Genomic DNA, 24071 nt, shown 5'->3' on the forward strand with positions numbered 1-24071 from the left:
GCATCGCGGCACGCCGGCCGCCGCGCGACACCGTCCCTGATGCCAACTCCAGCCTAGCCGCTACCAGGACGATACCGCAGGACATTTACCGGGGTCGAGGGGGTAACTTCGCCAGAAGGAGCCGAGAAAGAAGGGGCGAGGACAGAGGACGCGTCGAGGGAAGGCGGTGAGAGGGAAGAGATGGACTAGGTTAGGCTAGGTTAGGGCAGTGAGTGGGTGTGCAAAAGTGCGCGGCTTTGGAACCAGGGAAGGTTAGCGGGGGGAGCTGGTGGAGGAGGCCTGGGTCGTAGGCTTCAAGGAGATCGTGACCTGGTGTGCGGTACGGGATATGATCAGGTTGTTGCTGGTGGGAACGTAGCACCGAGTGGTTTGAGATATTGGAGAGATTGGATAGAGGATCCAGGGAACCTGGGTTTGCTGGGATAGATTTTGGGGGAGGACGAGAGGGTTCGGATTCTTGGCCAGGGTTGACATCGAAGTGGACCACTGTCGACAGGAGGAGATAGAAGTCAAGGATCACTCCAATAGGAACCTGGAAAGTCGCCAGGTGGCGATTCGTTCCGGTTAGGCGGGAACTTGTTGAGTCTCCCCCAGGCGGGGTGGGACCGGAAGCGGAGGGCAGAACATCCCACTTCCGGCATGTCGTGCGGGGCGATGGTAGTGCTGATACCGCTTTTGGGGCTGGCTCTGCTCGCCCGGGCCAGTCCTCGAGAGGTTCGCAACGCCCCGCTCGTTGTGGAGACCACCAGCGGTCTGGTGAGAGGACTGGCTCGGACGGTGCTAGATCACGAGGTGCACGTCTTCTATGGGATCCCGTTCGCCAAGCCGCCGATCGGGCCGCTGCGGTTCCGCAAACCGCTGCCGATGGACCCCTGGCACGGAGTCCTCAACGCCACCATGTTGCCCAACTCCTGCTACCAGGAGAGATACGAATACTTCCCAGGGTTCGAGGGAGAGGAGATGTGGAACCCCAACACCAACATCTCCGAGGACTGCCTGTACCTCAACGTCTGGGTGCCCCAGAAGGTCCGACTCAGGCACCAGGGCGCGGAAAAATCCAGGGTCCCCATCTTGGTCTGGATCTATGGTGGAGGGTACATGTCGGGAACCGCCACCCTGGATGTCTACGACGCCGACATCATGGCCGCCAGCAACAACGTAATCGTCGCTTCCATGCAGTACCGAGTTGGCGCATTTGGCTTCCTGTACCTGAACAAACACTTCGCTAACAGCGAGGAGGCCCCTGGGAATATGGGCTTGTGGGATCAGGCTCTGGCTCTGAGGTGGCTGCGAGATAACGCGGCCGCATTTGGTGGTGATCCCGACCTTATCACCATCTTTGGCGAGTCTGCTGGGGGCGGATCCGTTTCTTTGCATCTCATTTCCCCCGTCACCAGGGGGCTGGTTAGGAGGGGCATCCTGCAGAGCGGCACCCTTAATGCCCCCTGGAGCTACATGACCGGGGAAAAAGCTAACGAGGTCGCCAGAGTCCTCGTGGATGATTGCGGATGCAACTCCACCATGCTTTCCGAGAACCCTGCCAGGGTCATGGCTTGTATGAGGTCCGTCGATGCCAAGACCATCTCCGTTCAACAGTGGAACTCCTATTGGGGCATTTTGGGGTTCCCCTCTGCCCCCACCATCGATGGGGTGTTTCTACCCAAACATCCCCTGGACCTACTCAAGGAAGCCGATTTCGAGAAGACGGAGATACTCATCGGGAACAACAAAAACGAAGGTACGGTGCGAGCTTTTGGAAGATTAAGGCATTGATGCGGTCACATTTCAGCCTCGGTGAAGTCAGATTTTCTTGAATTTTTCACTCGGCGACGCCATTAAAGAAAAAAAAAAATGGATCGCGGGCGAAGGTTGTGCTGCGGTAATATGAGCTCGTTGGAAAAGTAACTTAGGATATTTCGCTTCTAAGGAGCTTAAGGGAAGCTGTCTTGATGCTCCTCGCTCCTCGAGAGCTTTCCAGGGGGCTGACAATCTACTCGGTTACCAACAAGATTACATGCCAGAGATAGTTCGGGCAACTAGGTAAATACGGCATTCAAAGTATCTTCGAACCCCGGAGAACTAATTCCCTGTCATCGGTCTAATAAACAAAACGTTATAAAAAAAAAAAATAGAAATTCGAAGACCGGAGAAAGAACCCCATTCTTTTTTAATAGCGCACTTTCGTTTGAGAACGTACGGTAGATGTATCAGCGAAGAAGGATGGGGGGATTCAGGGGAACGAGTTCCGTCCTCTCGGGTACACCCTCTCTCGGTAATGTTTAATTAAATGTTATTTCAGTAAATTAATTTCCCTTGTACGCGCCGGCGTGTTACGCGGTAAGCGTGCTCGGCTCGGGGATCAGCGAAAGCTTCCCGTAGGGCAATGGAGGGAGTCAGGCCGAGATTAAATCAGGCTTAGAAAAGATACATCAACTAATTACTATATGACTCCGACCCTTGGGTTTCTACGGTAAATCTCTGAGCAAAATGTCGAGCACCCCCCGCGAAAAGACTGATCGATAGAAAGGGTGCCTTCAATGGATGCTCTACTTCGCGGTTACACCGGCATGAAAGCAGCCCTGCATAATGCCGCCTACTCGTGCATTAATTAGCCCTGCTTTTATTCCACCCCTTCGTCATTATCAAGCGCATTTATTTAAGCTACCCTGCCGATCGAACTAGTCGAGCTTCATCACCTGGGATTTTTCTCGCCGCGGAGGAGCTTCGCCCTGTCTCGTCAAATCGCGTGGATATTAGTGGAATAAATGTCATGGGACTAAAGAACTTTTTTTTTTAATGATATATCGCAACGCCGTTGGGTGATTTTTCCTTTTCGCTGATTATTCCCATAATTTGGGATGGTTAATTGAAATTAAACGGGAATCCTGTTTTCGTCGGGTCGGAGGTCACTCTCGTTAATCTCCATAGGAATCGGGCGAACGCGCAATTAGAGCGCGAAACGAGGGCGGGGCGGGAAGCTAGCTTAAAAATGAATTACGATTCGGACTTGTCGCTTTTTGCATTCCCCCGGATGAAAGGGACGGAATTAGCGTGGCGCGATCGCGACGTCGGTAAAAATTTCACGCAGTGACCCGTCCATTACCGCGAACAATTATTACTCCCAGTTTTCTCGTCACGTACCGAGCAACGAGTCGTTCAAAGGGGCGACCGGCGAATTATGACTTCGCGACGAGGGGCGAAGCTCGAACAGCTGATCCTTAAGTCGGTTCGGAATCTCCTAACAGAGACGAATTTGTGAGAATTCAATTTCCTTGAAATTTCTTTATAGGAATTGTTGAAAATTCGCATGAAATGTCATGTTTCATCGGTGGGGAGACCTTCCTTATGGTCGCCATGTTCGCGTTGTGAAGTTTCAAACGGTTTGGTACACCCAGTTCGGAGGAAAGTGTCACGAACGGCTGACTCTTCAGGTGGCACTTTCATATCACCTTAATGCCGGGGTATACGTTTAATATGCTCGTACAGTTTAGCACTAAAAGCGTATTACACCGTTGCGGTGCCTCGACGACGCATCCCAGTTTCGCCGTCAGCATCCGAAACGACAGTTTGCGAAATGCATCTTCCCCCCCATGTACGAGATAAAATTCCCGGCTTGTACGAACGTTGCACCGAAACTTCCGGGGAAACGTCTTTGTGTCTTACTCGGAGGCGCCTCCACTTCCGGAAACTTGAAATTTTGAAGAAGCGCGAGTGCAGAGCGCTTGTCGTAAAGAGAGACCGCGATACGACCGCCGTCGGGGTAAAAAGTACAAATGGGGTGCATTTAGAAACGCCGGAAGAAAAAAAGAAGCAAAAATGGAAAGGTCGGAATTTCAGGGAGTCTGAAAGTTTGCGTCGAGGAAGTGGGGGGAAAAGATCTTGTTGCACCGAAAAAAAAAAAAAAGAAACAATATTTTTTCCCGCGTGGAGCCTTAACTTCGGGAAGTAGGAATCGCGGGAAATGACTTCGTTCGACGCGACTTTGAGGGAAGTTGAAAAAGCGGAGGCGCAGGTTTTTCCGTCATAGAGGGTGATGCACGACGCCACGTGACCCTGCACCCTCGGTGTACAAATTCGAACGTGTGGCTCTTTGCGATTTACGGTGACACCTGAATTTACGATACGCTGGAAGGTGTCTCGTCGCCTGAATGTGGCGATCCATCATTTCTGCATTGCACGCTTCAAGATTGTTGCCGGGGGGGTGGCGGAAAAGCCATCAACGATTTCCTATGTCGAACGGGGGTGGTAATGAAATTCCATCGCGGTAATCGCGATAACTCGAGAAAATTAAATTTATGGTTTATGGCGTGCACTTGGCGCGACACCATCCTGAAAATTTGCGTCGCATGAAAAGTGACCTGGCATCGTTCACAGTCGTTATGGAATTATCTCATTGAGATTAATCCGGTAAAGGTGTGGATGCCGTGTAGAGTTTATCCCGGCACCTTAAGTTATGGGAAAATATCCCGGGTCTCTTTTCATGCCGCGCAGACGAGAGGGGTTTTCGAGATGGCGAAGATTTCTGCACCTCGGAAACGTTTACGGGGCGAGAGTCGTAAAAGCGGAGATAGAAATCGATACTAGGGGGTCGGTTCGAGTTTTTACAGCGAGCGCAGGTGCGGTACTTGGGGGGAAACAAAAACTGCAAGTATACCACCGATGCTCTTGCAAATTACGAGCGGGCCAGGAATGCCATAGACTCTCCCTTTCATCCGCATCGATCCGAACTTGGACCCTCGAAGCCAGCATCCGGGGCGAATACGTCGAAACGTACCCCGTTAAAAAATATTCAGAACACTTCCGATACCGAAAATCGTACGGAAGCTATAAAGAAAATTCGTAAATAAATTTATATCCATATGACATCGTGGTTACAACTTTCCGAAATTCCGTGGGAAAATTATCGCACCCTAGAATTTCTATGTCGTATCAGTGAGACACCCTTCAAGCTTCGATCTTGAAAGATGTCCTATAAAATTTGTCAGACACTGAAATTAAGAGAAACGAAACGACGGAATTTCGATGTCCACTTTTTGAAGGGGTGAAAACGAGGTGCACCAGCGCCAAGTACGAGTAATCGACTGTTATAACCCCTAATCGGGGTCCTGGCTCGTGTACACTATCGGCCCAGGAAACGAGAGAAAAAAAGAGGAGCGCGACTCGACATTATTACCCCAGAGTGGGCTGGCTAGCTGCCAGATTCAACAGATGCGAACAATCGGGCTCCGGAAGGAGTCCAGGAATGGGAATGGAGCTCCTGGGATCTGGACTGATGGTAGGAATAACGATTAGGCGTGTCCGGCTCGTAAAACTCGGTCGAAGGTCGGGACGCAATCGAATGGGGACATTAATCGGGTTTACCGCGATCCTGCGCCACCTCTAACCTTCGATCAATCGAACCTCCACCCACCTCTAAGGACCCGGTCCTATCAAACAGGAAAAATCGGTCACAAAGTAAATCTCACGGGTGTCGGGATCTTACTCGGAGGGATTTTGATAACAGCTCTGGACATTTTTCTTTTTTATCTTTATTCCCTCCAAACTCTGGAATAAAGTGAAGACAGGAAGTCTTTAACCTAGATTCCTGTACGCGAAGTTTGCGTACGGAGAGTGGCTTCTGATATTGCGATCACTCGCTGAAAGATGCATTACGTTGTTAAGATAAGTCCAGGGTACGTTAGAAGTAGTTACGAATAATTACCCCTTAGGGTATCCTATTCTGGGCCAGATAATATGAAACTCCAATATGCGCGCCCAGGCCTCGGGGGTGTACTTGGAAATCGATAATTCCCCCATCGAAACAGCCTGCGTTTGCATCGAAATATTAAGTTACAGACAATAACCCGGTTTAAAGGAGAACGTAATTACCGTTCCTGCATTTCGGTAATTCGGCCGGCGCTTCAAAGGACCCTTGTCGTAATTACTTACCTGCGCAACCTGGAAATACGTGTGGGGTACAAAGAATGCAGGATATCGAAAAAAAGAAAAAAAAAATGAAAGCCATCTACGTACAACCTACCGCATATCGATTAATTTCTCGCATACCATTATATCCTCATATTGCAATTTCTCTCGCAGACCTTGAATTAAATTTTTCCATTTTATTCACTTTTCGAGGTACGTTTCGTTCCATTCGTGATCGCATCCTTCGGAGACGTTACCTAACTTCCGAAGGGTCTGTATTCGCGATGTACCCGTCGAAGGTGTGCCCCTAACCTCGTAATGGTACCTCGGATCCTGATCCAGTTTTACGCACCGTTAGTCGCATCGAACTCGCACGATTCCCCGATTATTCGCGATATCTCGAACGGAGCTCGAGGAGAAGCTTGAACGTCCTCGACTTCCTTCTCCGGTTCCGCACTTCGCGCCACCCTTGTCCTACCCTTGAGCAACGGCAACCTGTTGCCCCTTTTGTAATCCAAGTACCGCTTCTTATGAGTTCTGCTTTGGCTCGAACCCCTTTCTTTCCGGGGAAATCATTTCGGCAGGAAGAAACGCTCAATTTGACATATTCCAAATGTGCTTCGCGCCTGTATATGCATTTGGCGCGAAACTCTACCGAGATTCTTAATCCACTGATATATTTGATCGGATCTATTGTTAACCGTGCCCGTGATAAAGGACTTTTCATATGTTGGGTTGTTCATTGTCGTATAGAAACACCCGCCGGTTAGGAAAGTCATGTTTAATGTAATTGTTGGCTTCATCTCCTGTTCTGGGATCGCCGAGGGGACGTTCGGCGAACTTTGTCACGCGTCGGGGGGTTCATGTCGCGGTATACTCTGTTCGGTGGACAATAAGTAATGTTTTCGGATGTTGGGCGCATTCGGAAGATGACATCGTGACTGGAATGGCTCAATAGGACCCAGTCTAGTTGTCGGAGTTCGATACGCCCGGTGTTCTATTCCTGCGCCATGCTTCGCACGCGTCGATATGTGCTTCCTCCCCTTGGCCCCCTAATTTGCATGCGGATGTACGTTCCTCGCCTCTTCCTCTTACCCGGAATGCACAGCAGCAACTGCACTCGTGTAAACGTGCCGGCTCGATTTGCCTCCGCACTTTGGGAACTTGACGGAAGTCGTTACTTATTATCGGTAATTCCTTTATTTCGTTTAATTGCAATGGTGCTGATCTTGTCACTCGAGTCATGCGTTCGCCTCGGTCGGATACGCAAATGAGAAAAGGTCGCGGGAAATGCGAAAAAAAAAACGTTTTCCACCCCCTCGCCGGAGGGGGTGGAAATCCTTTTAGCGGCGAAACCGGGGGATTAAAGTGTCCGCGCGGAAAGTTTCCGTCAAGTGTCCCGGCGCCGAGGTCCCTCTCCAGAAACTGGGGACTTTCTCCGGGGACTTTTGTCGGGGTCTTCCGCCGGAAACTGAGGGAAACTCGAGTTTCCCCGCTCGTAGGGGGGGTGGTTTTCGAGGCCCCCCTGATTTTCCGCCATGGCGGTCATTTCGTGGCGGACGCGGTTTCACGCGGAACCACTCTTTCCTCGGCGAGATGACTCTGGGAAAAAAAATTCCGCGGCGGGGGAAAATGGAAAAAGTAAAGAGGAACATTTCCGAGGGAAACGCAAGAAAATGCTCGCGATTCTCGGAGAGGCGGGGGAAAGCGGGCTAGGGCGGGTTTCCTACGTCGGCGGAAAGACACCGGATTTATTTTTTGGAGTTAATGAGCGGCAGGTAAGGCCGCCATTGACGTATGCTGCGGTTTTCTCCTTATTCTTTTTTGAGCTTCTCGGAGGAATGTCAATGTAGAAATTATGGGAATGGGAACGCGTTGTTCCGGAAGGATGGAAATGGAAATAATGGTCGAGTGAAATTTTGTTTTATTCCGTTTAATGTGTGGTTTTGATATTCAACGTTAACGAAAATTTCACCAGCCTGGGACCGTCGAGTTTGAAATCGGCAAATTTCGGCTCACGCCGCGAAGATCGCCAAGGGAAAATCGGCGGATACTAATGAGAGCCGCATGCCCAAAGGGGTGAAAAATTGCCATGCAAATGCAGCCTCCGACCGAGTGCAGGATCCGGGGGTGAAAAATCACAGGATATTCCGTCGCAACTGCGGGTTACCGACCAATCTCGTCTGGGCATTTTCCCCTCGCCCTGGAGGGTCGAAAAGTTTCTGGTTGCGGCCCATAATGGCCTTGATTTGTAACTGAATATTTTCCGCCCCTCGTCCGCGGCTAATTGTCGAAATTAGTCTCCTAACAAACTCTCTTTCTCGAACCTGGGATTTTATTTCCCGGCTCTTCTGGCCGCCTTTGATGCCAGGCTCGTTTGTTTCCCTCCTGGTCAAACTTCGGACGGGGGGTGGAAAATTAAATCCACCGCGTAAACGCGAAACGTAGGTTTCACTTAAAAATCCATTGTCTCCGGGGAAAGGCCTTTTGCTTTGTCAACCATCGGGCGTGGTTTTTCGCACTCGCGGTTTGCCAATAAAAAAAAAAGAAATCATGATTTCGGATGAAAAAGTGTGTGAATGGTTGGATGTTTGAAAAAGTCGCGGGCACTCTGTTAATTAAATCGCGTATTTGCAGATTAGGCTGCATCGCAAAGGACAAATTAATAATCGGTTTATTCCTTGTTATGTTTAACAGAGTGTCGGGTAAAAATTACAAGTGTAAAAGCGGCCGTAAAAATTACCAGCGCGTTTTATGCCACCGCCATTGTAAGCTTTACAACCGTGGAGTCGTAACCCCAAACGCTCGGTATGGTACCAACTACTGTAATTTGACTGTATACTTGGCACCCTTAAAGCAGTAATCACAACTCCGAGGAACTTTTCCTACCCGTGTTCGCGTGCGATTGTTGCGATTGATTTTGCGGTTAAAACTGGGCCGACGGTGTCGAGAACCTGGAAAAAATTTCATTTCTCCCGGTAAAGGTGTTTCGTGGTTTAAGGGGAGCAGAAAGTGGCATCTGAGGTGTCAATCGTGAAACTTTCCTCCGAACTGAGTCTACTAAATTGTTTAACCTGACGACGTGATTATGGAGGAATAAAAGTCATACCGCGAATTAATCGCAAAAAAGGAATCCGGCAACCCGGAGGCGAATTTATCGGCATAATAACCCGATTACCCCGTTTTCCAATTTTTTTTACCCGTTCCTTGTTATGATTATGGACGCACTTTAACGCGCAATTGTCGTTAATTTGCGAAAGCACGCCGCTTTGAAAGCGCCATACGTTTAATACGTGAAACGGGAGAAATGGGTCGCCCTACATATCGCATTAACCTACAACGAGGAAAATCAATCCTCTTAATGCCGCGGAGGGTTGTAATTCTTCACCGAGGAATATAATTTATTTGGAGGGTTTTGCAGGTGTTAATAAATTTTTCCGCCGCGTCAGGGAGACCTTCCAAAATTTTCTGGAATCTCTCTGCCCTCTAATTCGTTCTTCGGCAGGCGACAAATTCCTGGAGAACAGAGTTCGATTTCGATGAATCTTTTATGCATGCCAGTGGGCAGTAAGACGATTGGTCGATACCGTCAGTCGAGTTAATCGACAGTGCTCATCGATGGATGGGTTAAAAAGTTTCTCCCCAGCGAACTAGATTCCATTCGTCTCGATTATCGAGGCACTAATTTCCTGTAATTGAACGCGATGGCTTATAACGCGAATGGGTGGAGTCGATCGAAATTTTTGATAAATCTACCCGCCACCTTCTCGATGGCGTATAACTCGTCCAGGAAGAGATTGCTCGTTCCTTCTGATTCAGGACATAATCATTCCCCCCTAAGGTGGCGTCAAAGTCTCGCTCGTGAAATTTATTTCCGAATTGAGGATACCAGATCATTTGAAACTTGACAACGTGAATATGGAGGCTATAAGTAAAGTCCTTTTTTCATCAGCTGATCCGATTTTCGCGGCTAGAAAGGTTAATTCGAATAGGATTTGGCGTGTTTAGTTACTTGATTATCTCTTTCTTTTTTGGCGTGAAATAGTTTTTTATCTGGACTCCTGCCTTCGAAATCAATTGGACGAAGAAGTAGAGGAAGGGTTCTTGGGTAAACTATGGGAAGCGTTCCTAACCTAAGAAAACAACCCACCGATTCCAGAGGGGGGCAGCCCTTTCCTGAATTATTCTCAAGCTGCAATTAATTTAAATTGCAAAGATAAATCCTCGCAGGAACCGACCTTAAAGTGGTGTTTTAATTTTACATTAGGCGCCGGGATAGCGTTCGTTTTTCGAAGCCTCGTTTTATTACCGGAATAAAGATCGATTTTCACCGCGTGATTACACGGCGAACCCATTCCGGGCTTCGAATTGCACGTAATTGAATCGGCGACAAACAGCACTCTAATTAGTTAGAGAAGAAGTTAATTGTTTTTACAAATCAATTCGTATTGTTGGGGAGATCGTTTTTTTTTTTTTTTTGGAAACTGAGCAAGTTTTGGGCTTTCTCCAATATCATGGCTGAAATTATGCGTCGTAATATCTGGAACGCGAGGCATGCGCGTTTGTCCAGTCCGCGTTTCCGGATTCGGAGCATAACGCTCGCATTTGTGTACTCTCATGCAAATTTCCCCTAACCGAAACAGAAGCGGTCCGCATTCCCGGTTTTACTGCGTTTCTGGCCAAAAAGAGAGACCGCGCTCTTGAACGGGAGGGAATATACGCTCCTCCCGAGAACGATAAACCTTTGAAAAGCAACGAACGGAAGGGGGAGGGTTTTCTTTTCGCCCCTGAGTTCTCTTGACCCAGAATCGCTCAATTTGCTGCACAATTGGCAACTCGTGACGCGGAATCCCATTCGCGGGAAATCCACCGATTCCGAATAGTTCGAGGGATTTCTCTTGGTCGTGGAGCAATCCCGAATTAATTATGGGGAACGAGAGCCAAACGAAGCTCTTCGGCTTTTAGCGACGGAGTGGCTGACGTATGCGCGAAAATTAAACGACCTCGAGTTAGACACTAGCAGGGCGAACGAGACTTCCGGCCAACTTTGGAACCGGAAGCCGCAGATGCCCTGGCTGAATTATGGAATGAGATTCGCGAAAATCCCCCGCTGTCCCGGGACTAATTGAATCCGGCGACCTCGCGGGTTCATGACGAGGGGAACGTGGTCAAGTACGGGGCATCGGGTCGTCAGCTGTGACGAACGTGCCGAGGAACTTGTAACCGGTAAAATACTATTCGGGAAACGTAGCGAGACTTTTTTTAAGAAACACCGACCAGGAAATCAGGGAACTCCCGAAACGGCGAAAAACCTCGCGCGGAAATGGCGAAGGGGCATTTTTGTCCCGACCCCTTTCGCGAAAACGCGACTCGCCAGCCAATGCGAGATCAAGCAATTGCGAAGGGGATCTAATCGACGCCTGGACGTGAACTTTTTAATTACCTTCGTAATGAGATCCGGAAGCGAGGTTCCGAGAGGCTCGAGCTTCTTAAACCGAGGAGGAAAATAGAAGACGTTTGCATTGGGGTAACAGCTGATCCGAGAGCTTTTAGGCTCGCGGAATCAAGCTCGAGAGCGCGTCCTATCTGACGCCGGTGTCGGTCTCATTAATCTTGATTAGATGTCTGCCTCCTCTCTTCCCCCCTTCTCTCTGCATCCAGAACGAGCGGGATAGTTTGTGTAAACAATTAATCTTGGGGCGCGGCTGATGCCGACAGCTTTGCATCGCGAAAGACTACCCTTAAGACTTTCCTAACGTTTGCAGAAGTCGCGACGATTTTCAAAGCACTCGCCGACTGTGCTACTTGAACGTACCCAGGGAGTTTTGCAATCTCCGAGAATCGGATTTTCTCAAAATCCCATGAAATTAATGGTCGCGTTATTGGATAGGTGGAGAGAGGGATTGAAATTTTGCCGGCAATGTACTATTGTTAGCGTCGATTGGGATTGGTTTATTAAGGCGCGTTGAATAATGCCGACCGCCGTGTCGGCCATTTTGGAGAACGCTCGCCGCAAATCTTCGGCGTCGCGACATTAACGACGCGGGATCGATTAACATGCGATTTCCATATTAAACGGCGACACGCATCGGAGGGGAATATTAGCATACGCATCTTCTCGATTGTCGGTTTGACAGTTGGATGTCAAATTTTAGCGGAGCTCTGTAATGTGCGGCGAAAGTGATTAATGAGTCCGCTCGTGTGCGATGATGCGGAATGGACGCGCGTGACGGACATGCGGAAACGCGTCGCCATTTTGGTCGGGTTATTTCTGCAAGGCCGGATGTCGCAGGAATTCCTCCTGATCGCAGGTGCAATTACGCAGGAGAATTAAAGCCGAGGGTAATTGAAAGAGCACCGCGATGTGACATCGGACGCCTCAAGAAAGGAAGTCAATTTATTATTTAAAGGTGTATTGGTATTTAAAGGTGCCGCAAGGGAAATTCTTTGATTACATGCTCGACATGCAGATTTGTTGGATCCGGTCGTGTTAGAAGTGGCTATTTAAGGCCGAACAATTTCTGCCGCGCATTTTCTCTCGTTACTTTTTTTTTTTTTCTCGTGGAAGAGCAATTCAGTTAATGTATCCTGTCATGCGTGTAAATTACGGGCCCAGTGACGCAAACCGTTTAACGTTACCTCGGGTTACGGTCTCGTATTATATCAGCGAAATTTCAAACAACGGTTAATTCAGCGCTACTAAAGATGGTAGATGGGGCGGCCGCGTTATTTCAGATTACAGCGTGGCGGAAATATTAATGGCCTCGAGAAACGCAAGCCGTGGACTAAGTACGCGTTTTCATCTTCCTAGGGCTGACCTTACTCCCGCGATATTCCGAAGTAACTTCAAATCTGTGTACAAGTAGACACGAAACCATTCCTTTACCCCATAAACCTCTCCCTTCGCTTACACATAAAAAAATATCCACTTTGATCAATATCAATATTCTCTTCGCGATCGATACGATCATGAAAAAAATTGTTCATCGAACGAAAGAAACATTCGTTTAATGATCATTTGCCGGAAGTTAATTCAAATAAATCGGATGCTACGATTCCTCGGGATTGTGACAGATTTATTTGAGGGTGAGGGAAATGATCATTCCTTGAGTTAATGCGATATGATTTTATTTCTTTTTTTTTTCTCCGCGTGTGACGTACATTTACGGGAATCTAGAGTAAGATCCGGGAGTTTCCGCGTTTCCTCCGTGATCCTAGCCGGCGGGCAATCCGTGGAAACATCGTTTATGGGGAATTTGCGTTAGGCCGGATCCATCAGCTGTGAACTGGCCAAAGCCTTTCGTGTACGCACCGGAAACGCAAACGGTCGTTCCCGGTCCTGGCGGGTCTTGCACGTACAAACCTATCCGCTTAATTGGAAACGTACTTAAAGCTCGTGCCAGGTCCACGTGCTTTGTGCTTCGGCTCTACATCCTGTCGAGGTTGGTTAGTCGACCTGTTTCGTGTTGTCGGTCCTGGAGCCGTTGTCCTGCTTCCACTGACCACCTTGCTATCCGAAAGGGAGACTCGTGACTTGACTGTCTGACACCGAACATAGTGAATCGAATTGACGTTTCGGAATATTAGAATTTTTATAACGATAAGAAATAATATCGGCACGTCGGTCATGCGCGCTGGAAGGGAAACTCCCGACTTAAGGAGAAGTCTTAGGCACTATGAAGTGCTTATTAAATTTGTTCGTAACCATTTAAGGAGAACTTTTGGGCACTATGAAAATTTGTTCATAGGCACCGAGGCACAGTCGTTAGTTTCTCATCCTGGACCTCGGTAAAGCGACGAAGGCTTCTCGAGGTTGCGTCCGATTTCTCGCGAGACTCGCGAGATAAACCGAGCTCCGATTTTATGTGCTCCGATCCCTGGAGAAATTCACGGCGTGGGAATTGCGACGTATACGTGCTTTGAACTTTGTCCAGAAACGAGGAAATCCGCGTCAACGTGAGCGGACCCAGGGAGATGGCGAATACGAATTTATTGCCAAAAGTGAGAAGTAATGAAATGGCCATCGCCATATTTAGGTATGATAAGAGGAAACGATTTTTACTATCACCTCCGAGTTGCCCGAGTTGGGAAATCGGAAAAGTTGGCCAACTCCGAAGGGATCGGTGCGTTTGCGCATCTGTGCCGCGCATCGCTTTCCGATATCATATCGTTAATCTCTCGTCGGTTAATATTCCCCGATATTACCGAAACTTTGCGGTAATTACCGCACCCACTTCGGGCGACCTCCTTAACGGGAGTTCCTATTATTTAAATTGACGACGATGAAGGAATTGGTTATTAATATCTCCCGAGTATGATCTTCGTAGAGCGGAATATCGGGAGAAGTCGAACGAGTGATAAGACCTTCGGATCGAGTATCCTTATAGAAATCGCCGACAGATATGGCTACGGTCACGTTGCATTATTCATGGAGTAATTCGGGTCGTCGGGTCTATGAATGTCACCGTCGCCGCTCCAATTCTCTCATCCGCGACTCTCGGGTAATGGGAAATTGCGCCTCCACCTGGTGCAGGAATTTCCCTTTCTGAATTTTACATGGCCCTTCTGTGTAGTAGGTCGATCCCTTTAGAGATCCAAGTCGGTCCCGACAATTACGGGTGTCTGCCGAAATTTCCCGGTCGCCCTGATAGCTGCCTCGCGGGTTCCAAGTTTGCGCGTCGATAAACCAGGGGAGAAAGTATAACTCGGATTGTACCCTTCGGGGGGGTCGGGCATTTTCTCGGGCCACTTCGGGCATCGTTGCTCCTCGAGGGTTCTTCAAGAGAGGAAATTAGGAAAGGCGCATTACATTCACTCGCAACCAGTCCACTCCTTGCAAACGTCAGCAATGGAGGAGACCGGGGAAGAATCTCGAGGAATCCCAGTTATCCCGGGGCTTTTCAGGGCTTCTGCAGTCGGGAGATCAGAGGGAGGTTATTATAAAAGTTTGCGAAGAGCCAAGACTTTCGGATATTCGTTGGAGCGATCTAGACGTCGAAATGCTTATGAGCGTGTTCGCCCAGTCCACGAGGAGCGATGAGCAAAATCGGCCTTGGTCTTGCACTTGTTGCAAGACCGCGTTCCTCCGGTTTTCGCTCCTCGTTCCTTCCTACGGAACTCCAGGAAAATGGAGTCCCGAGTCCTCCAGGACTAGCCTTTGGAATCTGGATGAAAGGAATTTCCGACAGGGTCCGACCACTCCGCCGTAATCATTTCACCGGGAAAATGGCGCACGGCTGCTGCTGGCTTCAGCTCCTCGTGATTGCTGGGGATAAAGGAACTATCAGCGGACGCTATTAATTTCGCCTCGCGTTGTCTCTCGTGTAAAGTACCCGCGAAAATCCGCCGTGACTCCTCTTCCAAAGGTTAGCTGGCTGGTAAGGTCCTCCTGGATCCTTGAAACGTCTTCCACGTTTCCGGGGATAAGCGGAAGTGGGCCGTGAAGTAGGACGAAAGGCGTGGACGAGGATATATAAATTACCTGGGTGAAGTACGTGTCCGTGGATAGTAATAAAGAAGTAATGGCGGCCGTGGTCGGGAGATAAAGGTGAAATACGGCGAAAACGCGGGAAAGAGGCCACTCTAGGGACGAAGAAGCAAATCGCTTGTGGCTACTCGAGCGTCTTAGGTGTTGGTCGCCAGTCCTGCAAAGAGTCGATCGCTCAAGTGCACCAAGTGCAGGGTCAAAGCGCACATACCGAAGGCCTTAAAATTCATTACTTCTTGGGAGGGGGTGGAATAGTTAAGTGTCGGCAATTTTTCACACTTTGGGACGTCTGTTTATCCCGGGAGCAGGTTGCAACAGGTGGTCTTATGGACATTGAAAAAATAAAATCCAGGGTTCATAGTTGGTGGCTGGTCGAAGCTTGGGGGTGCGTCCCTGCCATTCGTTCGCTTGATATCAGGGAAAATAGCGCCGGGAAGAATGAGTCGTTTTGTTAGGCTCGCACTCGATTATAGAGGTTTCGACCGGAGTAAGCGACGAAGGGAATACAAATTGGCAAAAATGGCCTCGACGGGGGGCCAAGCAGGGGAACATCGGGTCTGACAGCAGAGGCTAGTCGGGGACAGCAGTGAATCATTTTGTGGGCAGGAAAAAATACCAATGGCCCCCGACGATCGATGGCCGGATGGCGACGGCTTTCACACGTCGTTCCAGAATGAACTCTACTGGCGAACAATAAATCAATCACCCATCCGCGCCCCAACCATCCCCGACGATACCGGCGAGTTAGGGGTACGTGCTGTTGATTCAGGACCCGGTGTACCTATGCCATTCTTGAATCAACAGAGAAATGTTTTGTTTCACCTCCGAGGACACGGGATAGGCAAATGCTCGGCAGCGCGTTAACCACCCTCCGTGATACCCCGATACCGAGTTAGAGACACGTCCCATTGATCGACTACTTCATCGCCCATTAGTCACGTCTGAGGACAAACCAATGTGCCTAAAATCTCTGTCTGCAAAGTCCCAATGATCTCTCCAACTTGCTTCGTTTCAAGGAAAGCATCATCGTTCCCGTTCGGAACGTTTGACGTTCGATCAGCTGATCGCTGTGGGAAGGGCACATCGCGTCGGTCTTTATCAAAAACCGCGACCACACATGTCGAGCCCAAAAATCTTTGATCCAACATCCCCCTTGGTCCCTCTTCAGCGTTCAGGTGGTTGGTCACTGCGCAAAGCCGAATGACCCGACCTCGTGTAAACTGACGTGGGTGTGCACGTGTCCGTGTAAATTCACGCTGGTCGATTCCAAAACGACGCGAGCGTACATTTCGCCCCCTCGTACGAGGGGTGCCGGTAAAAACTCCGCCGTCTCGTTTCACCTCTCCCCTCTGTCGGTTTTTCTAACCTAAAGTGATTACGCAAATAGACGAACGGGGAGGGCGACGCGACGCGTCGCGACGCGGTCTCACGCGTCCTCAGCCCTGATTGGTCGAGGCCATGGTTCCATGGGAAAGCGACCAGTCCCATTCGTTGCCTATCGTCTAAATAATGTCCTCGTTGATTCGAGGCCACTATCGGTGGATGTCGAGGACGCGCACGTGGAATATGTGGAACCGTAAACTTAATCATCCCCTTGATAATCTCGTTAGCGATGGGAGAATAAATCCGTCGACGATCTATTCCCTGGACATTTTAAAACGCGGTAGAGGTTAGGACGTACATCTTCTCTTGGGGAATATCAGGCTTTGAGAGGAAATAAAAAGGGTACTTTCGAGGACATTTTCCGGGCCGCCGTTGCGGCCTGGGGCCTCTTAAATTCAAGGGACGGCTACGAGCTGATGATATTCAAGGTTCCAGGGCTTTGAGGGCTTCCCAAGTTCCGAAACTTGGAGAACTTGGAGAACTTGAATACTCTACCTCTTAAAATTCCACATTTACCAGGACGATCCCACTTAATTCCTGACTTGCGTCTTGGTTTTCGGTGTTTGGGCAAAGCCGGGTACCTCGAACAGTCGTTTATGGAGGGTAGAAAGGATCCCTGGATATCGATCACTCTAACGCAATTTGCTCGGCCAACGGATGATCCCCATGATCTAACGACCCTAAACGAAAGAGGCGATAAATCATCCCGAACCCCCCAGAGAAAGTACGCGTCGTGTCACCTAACATTTGCAATTCCAGGGAAATACGTCGTTGATAAGGCGACTTTAGATTAATTTATGATCGTCTGGGATAACATTTGAGGATCGATTGCCAAGTCGAGCTTTTCCGGCATGAAGCTTCTGCTCAAGTGAACTTGAAAAAGACCCGGGGCTAACGCGGACTAACCGGGAAGAGTTAACGGCTCCATTTAAAGCGTGTACAGGTAAACGTTTATGCCGGTAAATGGCTCTTAAATACGGCATATAACTTTTCATGGGCATGCGTCAATATATCCTCGAGGGATGCTTTAAAATAGAGCTTTACTCTCCCTGGTCCATCGACGTGGCGTTTGAAGCACCGCTTCGTTTATATGGGCGTTACAGTTTCGAAACTTCTCTTTACGGGCTTTACGTTTCGAGTACTCGCAAGGGTAAATCGACTCGGGATTTCGCGTTTTCGATGCGTTAATTCCTGATATCCCATCGTTAATAAAGTATCCGTTTCTTTCCCAGCGTGAGACCTACTCGCGTTGACAATTTCCCAATTGCGCGGAATTTCTTCAAGCGTTGTTCGCTTTTTCTTCGTGTCCCATTTTCCGGGCGTAAAATGATTATGCTAATGTAAGGGCGCGATGGCGGGACAAAAGGGTCGCATAATTGTCGAGTAATTGCAGCTTCGACCCTGGCTAAAGAGGCGAAAGGACACATCGGGCTGTCATGTGACGTTTAAACATTCGTAGCCGGGAAACAAGGCTGCAATTTGCACGATTAACCGCGCGGCTCCGTCTCTGCAACGATTGCGATTGAATTTTGTATAACCCGCGATTTCCCGCGCATGAAATGGTCTAGTCAGACGGTACTATTTTTTTTTTTTTCAAGGGTATTTCCATGAAAATGGAAAAGCAGAGAATTTAATGCCACGGATGTGTGCCGCCGAGCTTTTTGCCCGCCGAGCGTGAGACTTATCCACGTGTTGTCCGTCGTGTTTTTTTTTTCTTTTTTTTTTTCCTGCATTTTGCAAAGCAACATTAACCATTCGCGTCCGTCAGGAATTGGGCCAAACGCCCAAAACGAGGGGAAAATGGCTCGCATATTAATGGAGACTCTTTCGTTTAACGAAGTGTCAACATTCATTTACGTCGAGCGATTTTGAAAACAGCGAACTCCCTCTCCGGCTGGGGCCATATTTAATTTAAAAAAACACCCAGTCGATGTATCTTCGTTGTTTTTTTTTTATTACATTTTCATTGAAACACCCTTTATCGATGTTACGTACGCGTTCGATGAATTTGACAAACATAGAAGGGGGTGGCGGGAATTTTCTCCGGAGGCCTGCAAATCGAATTTTCCATAACGAAGGCGACACAAGAGGATATTATATACCCACTTTGAAGGATCATCTTACTTTTTCCTTTTGTCGTAGCACCGTCGACGAGAGCCTGAATAAAGATTTAGCCTTTAATCGGATTATCGGACACGACGGGGCATGATTCGCGCACCCTTTTAACCGTCGGATATTAAAGCCACGGTTCCGCCTCTCGGTGCTCGTTGGGCTTTTAATCGAGAGTCTTTAATCTCCCGCCGCGATTACACCTAAAACAATGAGGGACGAGATCAAACGCGATAGCACGTGGACCGCAACCTGGAAGTTGAAAGACGTAGATGAAGTGCACCCTCGACGAGGCGAGATCGGTATCCGAATTCCCCGATCAACCCCTAAAATAGGAACGTGACCTATGACGCGATGTATCGAATCGAAACTTACGGCGATGTCAAACTCCCGTCAGAGGGGTTTCATTTCTGAAAATTTCTCTCCTGAGGGTAACGAATCGTTTTAAAGCTTCACCACGTGAAGGAAGTCCGATTTTACCGTAAAAACGAGACGTCGAAACTTCGTCTTTGATTACACACCCTGGCTCCAAAACGACGGATTGTCGCTTCGTTAATGCCGACGAAAACGTCCAGGTCGGTTGATTGCGAGTGAAGCGGGGAATAATAAAGCTCGGGAAAAATCCGGGTAACAGGAAACGGCTTGATTTCAAAAAACCGGATTAAGCGAAAGGGGTGCCCGGAAATAGGTTTACAAAACGGGCAATCCGATTTCGAGGTAGGTTTCCTCGGTGCTCTCGTTTATTTTCCTTTCTTCTCTCTCTTTTTTTTTATTTCTATATTTTCCTTTTGAAAGCGTAACTCGCTCCGGGCTTGCGGGACCCTGTTCGTCCATTTGGACGTACGTTTCCTGCAGCTCGGCGCACCGGACGAGGTCCTCGCAAAGCTCCCCCAAATCGGTCGTCCTGGGGGTCTCCTGGTGGTGATAAACGCGGACTCGGAGCCGGACTTCCAGGAGGAAATTACAGGGGCGATAAGTCAAGGGTGACAAAAATGGCGAGTTTTATGCTCAATCGACCTGGCACTTTGGCTTCCCCTCCGTTGAATCCTTCGCTCGGGGTGGAAGGACGTTAATAAGGACCCTCGCCTTTAATTCCATCGATCGTCCCGATGCTGCAGGATAATATCTCTCTTACGCGCATTTTCCCTGGACCCTGTTATATCGCGTTCCCATAAATTCCTGCGATTTATTTCGTAAACGAACGAATTTCCATTACTCGTAAAATCGAGCCGCACAATGTCGATAATGTATTCCCTTTCATTGTTGAGAATTTCATTGGCGGCGTTCGGGCAGATATTCGATCCCTTGTTAAAAAATCCGCCAGTTCGATTCTTAACGACACGTGGAACCTGGAAATAATTTCTTATAAATATTAAAGCGAAAGAAGTCGCAGATTAAATTCCGTTTGCTCGGTTGAAAGTCGAGGAGCGTCCGGCATTTTCGCTCCCCCTCAACAGGTACCTTTCCCCATGGGAGGTCCGGCAATATTTCATAAATAAAATATGGCACATCCGGGGGGGGGGGGGAAGAATAAGATAAAGAAAGTTTCCCGGATCGAGGGGAAAGTTGGTCGGCGTTATTTTTGGGGACACGTCACGGAAGCGCGGTTGACGAGAAGGCACTCCTCAACATTATCCAAGAAGGCCCTCTCGGAAGAGGGAACTGGGTCAAGGATTTCCTCAGGGTTTCCTTCACCCTCTGACTCCCTCTTCGGCATACAAACCGCCGACCAGAGGGTGTAGGAGCTTTTCTTTTCTCCCTCCGACTTCTCCTTCTCACCTCTGCTCTCCGTCCTCGTTCTTTCTCCCTCCTTCCCGGCTATTATTCCAGCCGCTCATCCGATATCAGGGTGCATTATATTCGCAAACAATCCGAAGCTTCGGGAGAGGACTCGTGTTTGCTCCATAATTCATGGCAGAGGGCCGCGAAAGATGAATTCATCTCGAAAGGTATCGAGATAACGTTTGGGAGCCGCCATTATCAGGGCGAAACGCTCGTCGAGCATTCGGACGATCAGCTGTTCTTTCGATCTAAGCCTAGTCCCGTTTGCATGTCCACTAAAAATCGATATCTTTTTATTATATCTCCTGGAAGGATTGGAAAAGGTGGATTGCCTTCCACGGTTTTCGTATCCTTAAGTGGGCACTCCCTGCGCACTAGTTCCACGTAATCAATACTCTCGGGCTCTAAAATTGCTTCTTCGCAATCTTGTTTGTAGTCTGTCGAGTCGCACTCGCCGCTGGAAGTAACTCGTCTCGAAGGCTCAATTTCGAGAGAGGACGTGCGCCAACTTTCCCGATCGAGGGAGATTCTTCGTGAGCTGGCTCAAGCTCATCCCCGCCTATTTCGGAAGAAATATCGCGAGACGATATCGGGACATCCCGGGTATCTTCTCTGACGATGGGTGCACTAAATTCCTATGTTGCAGAACTGGGCAAAACAATTGGGCATTTCTATCTGAAGCATGAAAAAAAAAAAATAGCGAGTGACACCTCGCCTCGCGAAACAACTGCAGTGGCCTCGTCTACATTGCACATAACAGAGATAAAACGCCGCCATAGAGAGCATCGGTACATTTCCGAGCGTGTTTGATAAAGGGAGATGCATGTGCGCTCATTTTTTTAAAATACCGCCGAAACCCCCGGAAGTCGAGCGATCGCCATATCTTGCCACTTAAGGGTTCAGTTTTTCCAAAGAAATGGTTTTTTAGAAAAGCAGACGCGTGAACCAATTTAAATTTCTAATCTAAAAGTGTTTGGAAATTTTGTCAGGATTTTTTGACATTGCGGGGGCGACTTGTGAGTATGGATTTCTCTGGATTTATGACATTTGTTATTCACGTGTTACTGAAGTTCGTTAAAGGGGTGCAATTGTAGGGAAATTGGAGGTTTCGCGTCCTCGATAAATCTGAGGTTCCTTAGTTGAGTATTCCTCTTCCTGGGTCACCAGCTGTGGTTTCGCACCGGCTTTGTCAAAGGACAAGGTCGGAGTGCAAGGGTGGGTCATTTCTTTCGATGGGAAAAAGGGACGCGTTTAAAGCTGGCGAAGTAATGCGAGTCGATGCGAGGGGTGAAGTTAGCCAACAAGTTGCTGGGGGGCGAATCGATAACGACAGAGAGGAGGGGAGGTCACATGATAAGCACGTCGGAATGAAGTTAGAAAATTGCTACGTCGAACCCATTACCTGCAATGTGAAGCAGGGAATCGTCTAATCGCAGTCGCTGGGTCTCTTAACAGTCCTAGGAAAGTTCGGTACCGAGAAGGGCGACCATCGACGAAGGTGCGAGGGATTTAGCTCGGTAAGGAGGGAATCGCATCGATGGCAGAAGGAAGGGAGCGGTTAAAGGAGCCGTAAAGAAGTACGAGCCGATGTGGAGGGCAAAGTTAGCCAACAAGTTGCCGGGGGTGAATCGATAGAGAGACGGGCGAGCCTGGGGGTAGGCAGGTGAGGTCGCGCCTGCCATCCCCGTCTCTCTCCCTCCTGCCGACCTGGCCGAATGTCTCTGTCCGTCCTGGAGGCTCTTCCTCCGGGTCCGTTCTCCTCTTCCGCCTCTATCTCCACCCCCGTGGCCCCCCGCAGACCGGCAGTTCCCTGGAAAGCCCTCCCAGGAGTTCCCTGGAAACGCTGCCCTGCTCCTGCCGGCGACGTAATTGAGTTCTTTTGCATCGGACATTATTTCCCCCTTCCCGAGATCGCCTGATAGTGCCAGGCTTAAGCCCCGTGCGACCTGGATGCGATTCCTGAATCCGATTCTTGTCCCGGAGTCGTCGCTCAGGTCGGGCTTCTAACCTGATCAAGGATTACGCGCTTTGGGGGACTTTGGAGGGAGTTCGAGGGGGGTGAACGTCATTTTTGATTATCAAAGTCCGCAGGGATGGACCCTATAAATCCCTATAATTCAGAAATTTTCCACGGGGAATATTTCCTTCCGGCAAATATCATCCGATTTAAACCGTTCCTTTTCGCGAGTACTTTACCTTCCACCGCCGTGTTGGAGTACATGGTCTCTCTCTCTCGGTGATGGTTCCCGTTTCCCATGGATGGACAGGAATATTGGGTCCTGGGTATCGAGAGGTGAGGAAAAATGGAAGATTCAGGACCTTCGGGGGAGGATGGAAGGATACTCCTTGGAGGAGGTCGAAGAGGTCCTGCCCATCATGAGCGCCGGGCCTAGTTGAATTCAATAACCTCCGGGAATACAACCACGTGTAAACTTCAATAAGGGACCCGAGAAGTCGACGCCGTAAAGTTTACACCCTATAAAGTGCAACACACCCTCGCCAGAGAATCCTATCCCTCTCTATTTTCCCCTCCTAGTGCCACTATGGCACGTTACGCCGTCCTGGTAATATACTCGCCGGTTGCATGTGGAATTGCAAATACCGAATTTCTGAAAACACCTAATGCATTTCCCCGGTGCTTATACATTAACCCGGGAAAACTCGGCCGAAAAGGAAAGAAGAGGCGTCTATCTTTCCCGAGATATGAGGCCGTTATCGCCACCTGGCGTCTCTCTCGGCCGAAGGGGAAAAATCTGCGACTCGCTGCAATGAAGTAATATGCACTTGTGATATATAGAACTTGATAAAGTGCACTCCGCGGGTGACGTATGGCGTCTCTAGAAATATCCCCAGGGGACCGAAACCATGGCCATGATTTTTCCTCCCGAAGCCATCGGCGATTAACCGGAAGCTCCGCACTTTTTACCTCGCTTCGTTTATCTTCAATTTTCCTCCCTTGAAAGTAATTTCATTAATGTCTCGTGAGCTTTTCAATAACATGGGATTTCTCTTCGTTCTGCCTTACGGCGATTATTTTCAAGGCAGGTGGAAAAAGGCCCTCGTAGTTTCGCTTTTGTCTTCTCAGTGACGTTAATTTACCGCGAGACTTTTTTTTCTTTTTTTTTTTTTTAAATGAATGGCTGCCTCGTTTGGGGCTTAAAAACGCGTGGAGAAGTGGATAAGGAAAAGAATCGCCTCGGTGGAGGGTTTGAAAACGCTGACCTCATCAAGGCGGACTTGCATTACGACACCGCATAAATACAACCGACGCAATTATCCGCCTTACGGGCAATCCGTAACGCACGTCATCGGCCACGACTTATCGTGTACACCTGTCGTGCACCACTCTTATGCATTTCACGCAAGCCTCCACCAGACGCGATAATTCCTTCCCCTTTGTTCTTTT

The 24071-nt window shown here is 48.9% G+C and overlaps 1 protein-coding gene across 1 annotated transcript in view; it reads left to right on the forward strand.

Annotated features, from left to right (window-relative positions):
• The first annotated feature begins 2 nt into the window (after positions 1-2).
• LOC105703003 (acetylcholinesterase) overlaps positions 3-24071 on the forward strand; it is a 71875-nt gene continuing 47806 nt past the window's right edge. Inside the window, exon 1 of the mRNA XM_012431044.1 lies at positions 3-1738. Coding sequence (XP_012286467.1) covers positions 640-1738 — 1099 coding nt within the window. The 5' untranslated portion in view covers positions 3-639. The remainder of the gene's footprint in view (positions 1739-24071) is intronic.

Source organism: Orussus abietinus, unplaced genomic scaffold (assembly GCF_000612105.2).
Source record: "Orussus abietinus isolate OABI.00-Male unplaced genomic scaffold, Oabi_2.0 scaffold50, whole genome shotgun sequence".
Classification (NCBI taxonomy): domain Eukaryota; kingdom Metazoa; phylum Arthropoda; class Insecta; order Hymenoptera; family Orussidae; genus Orussus; species Orussus abietinus.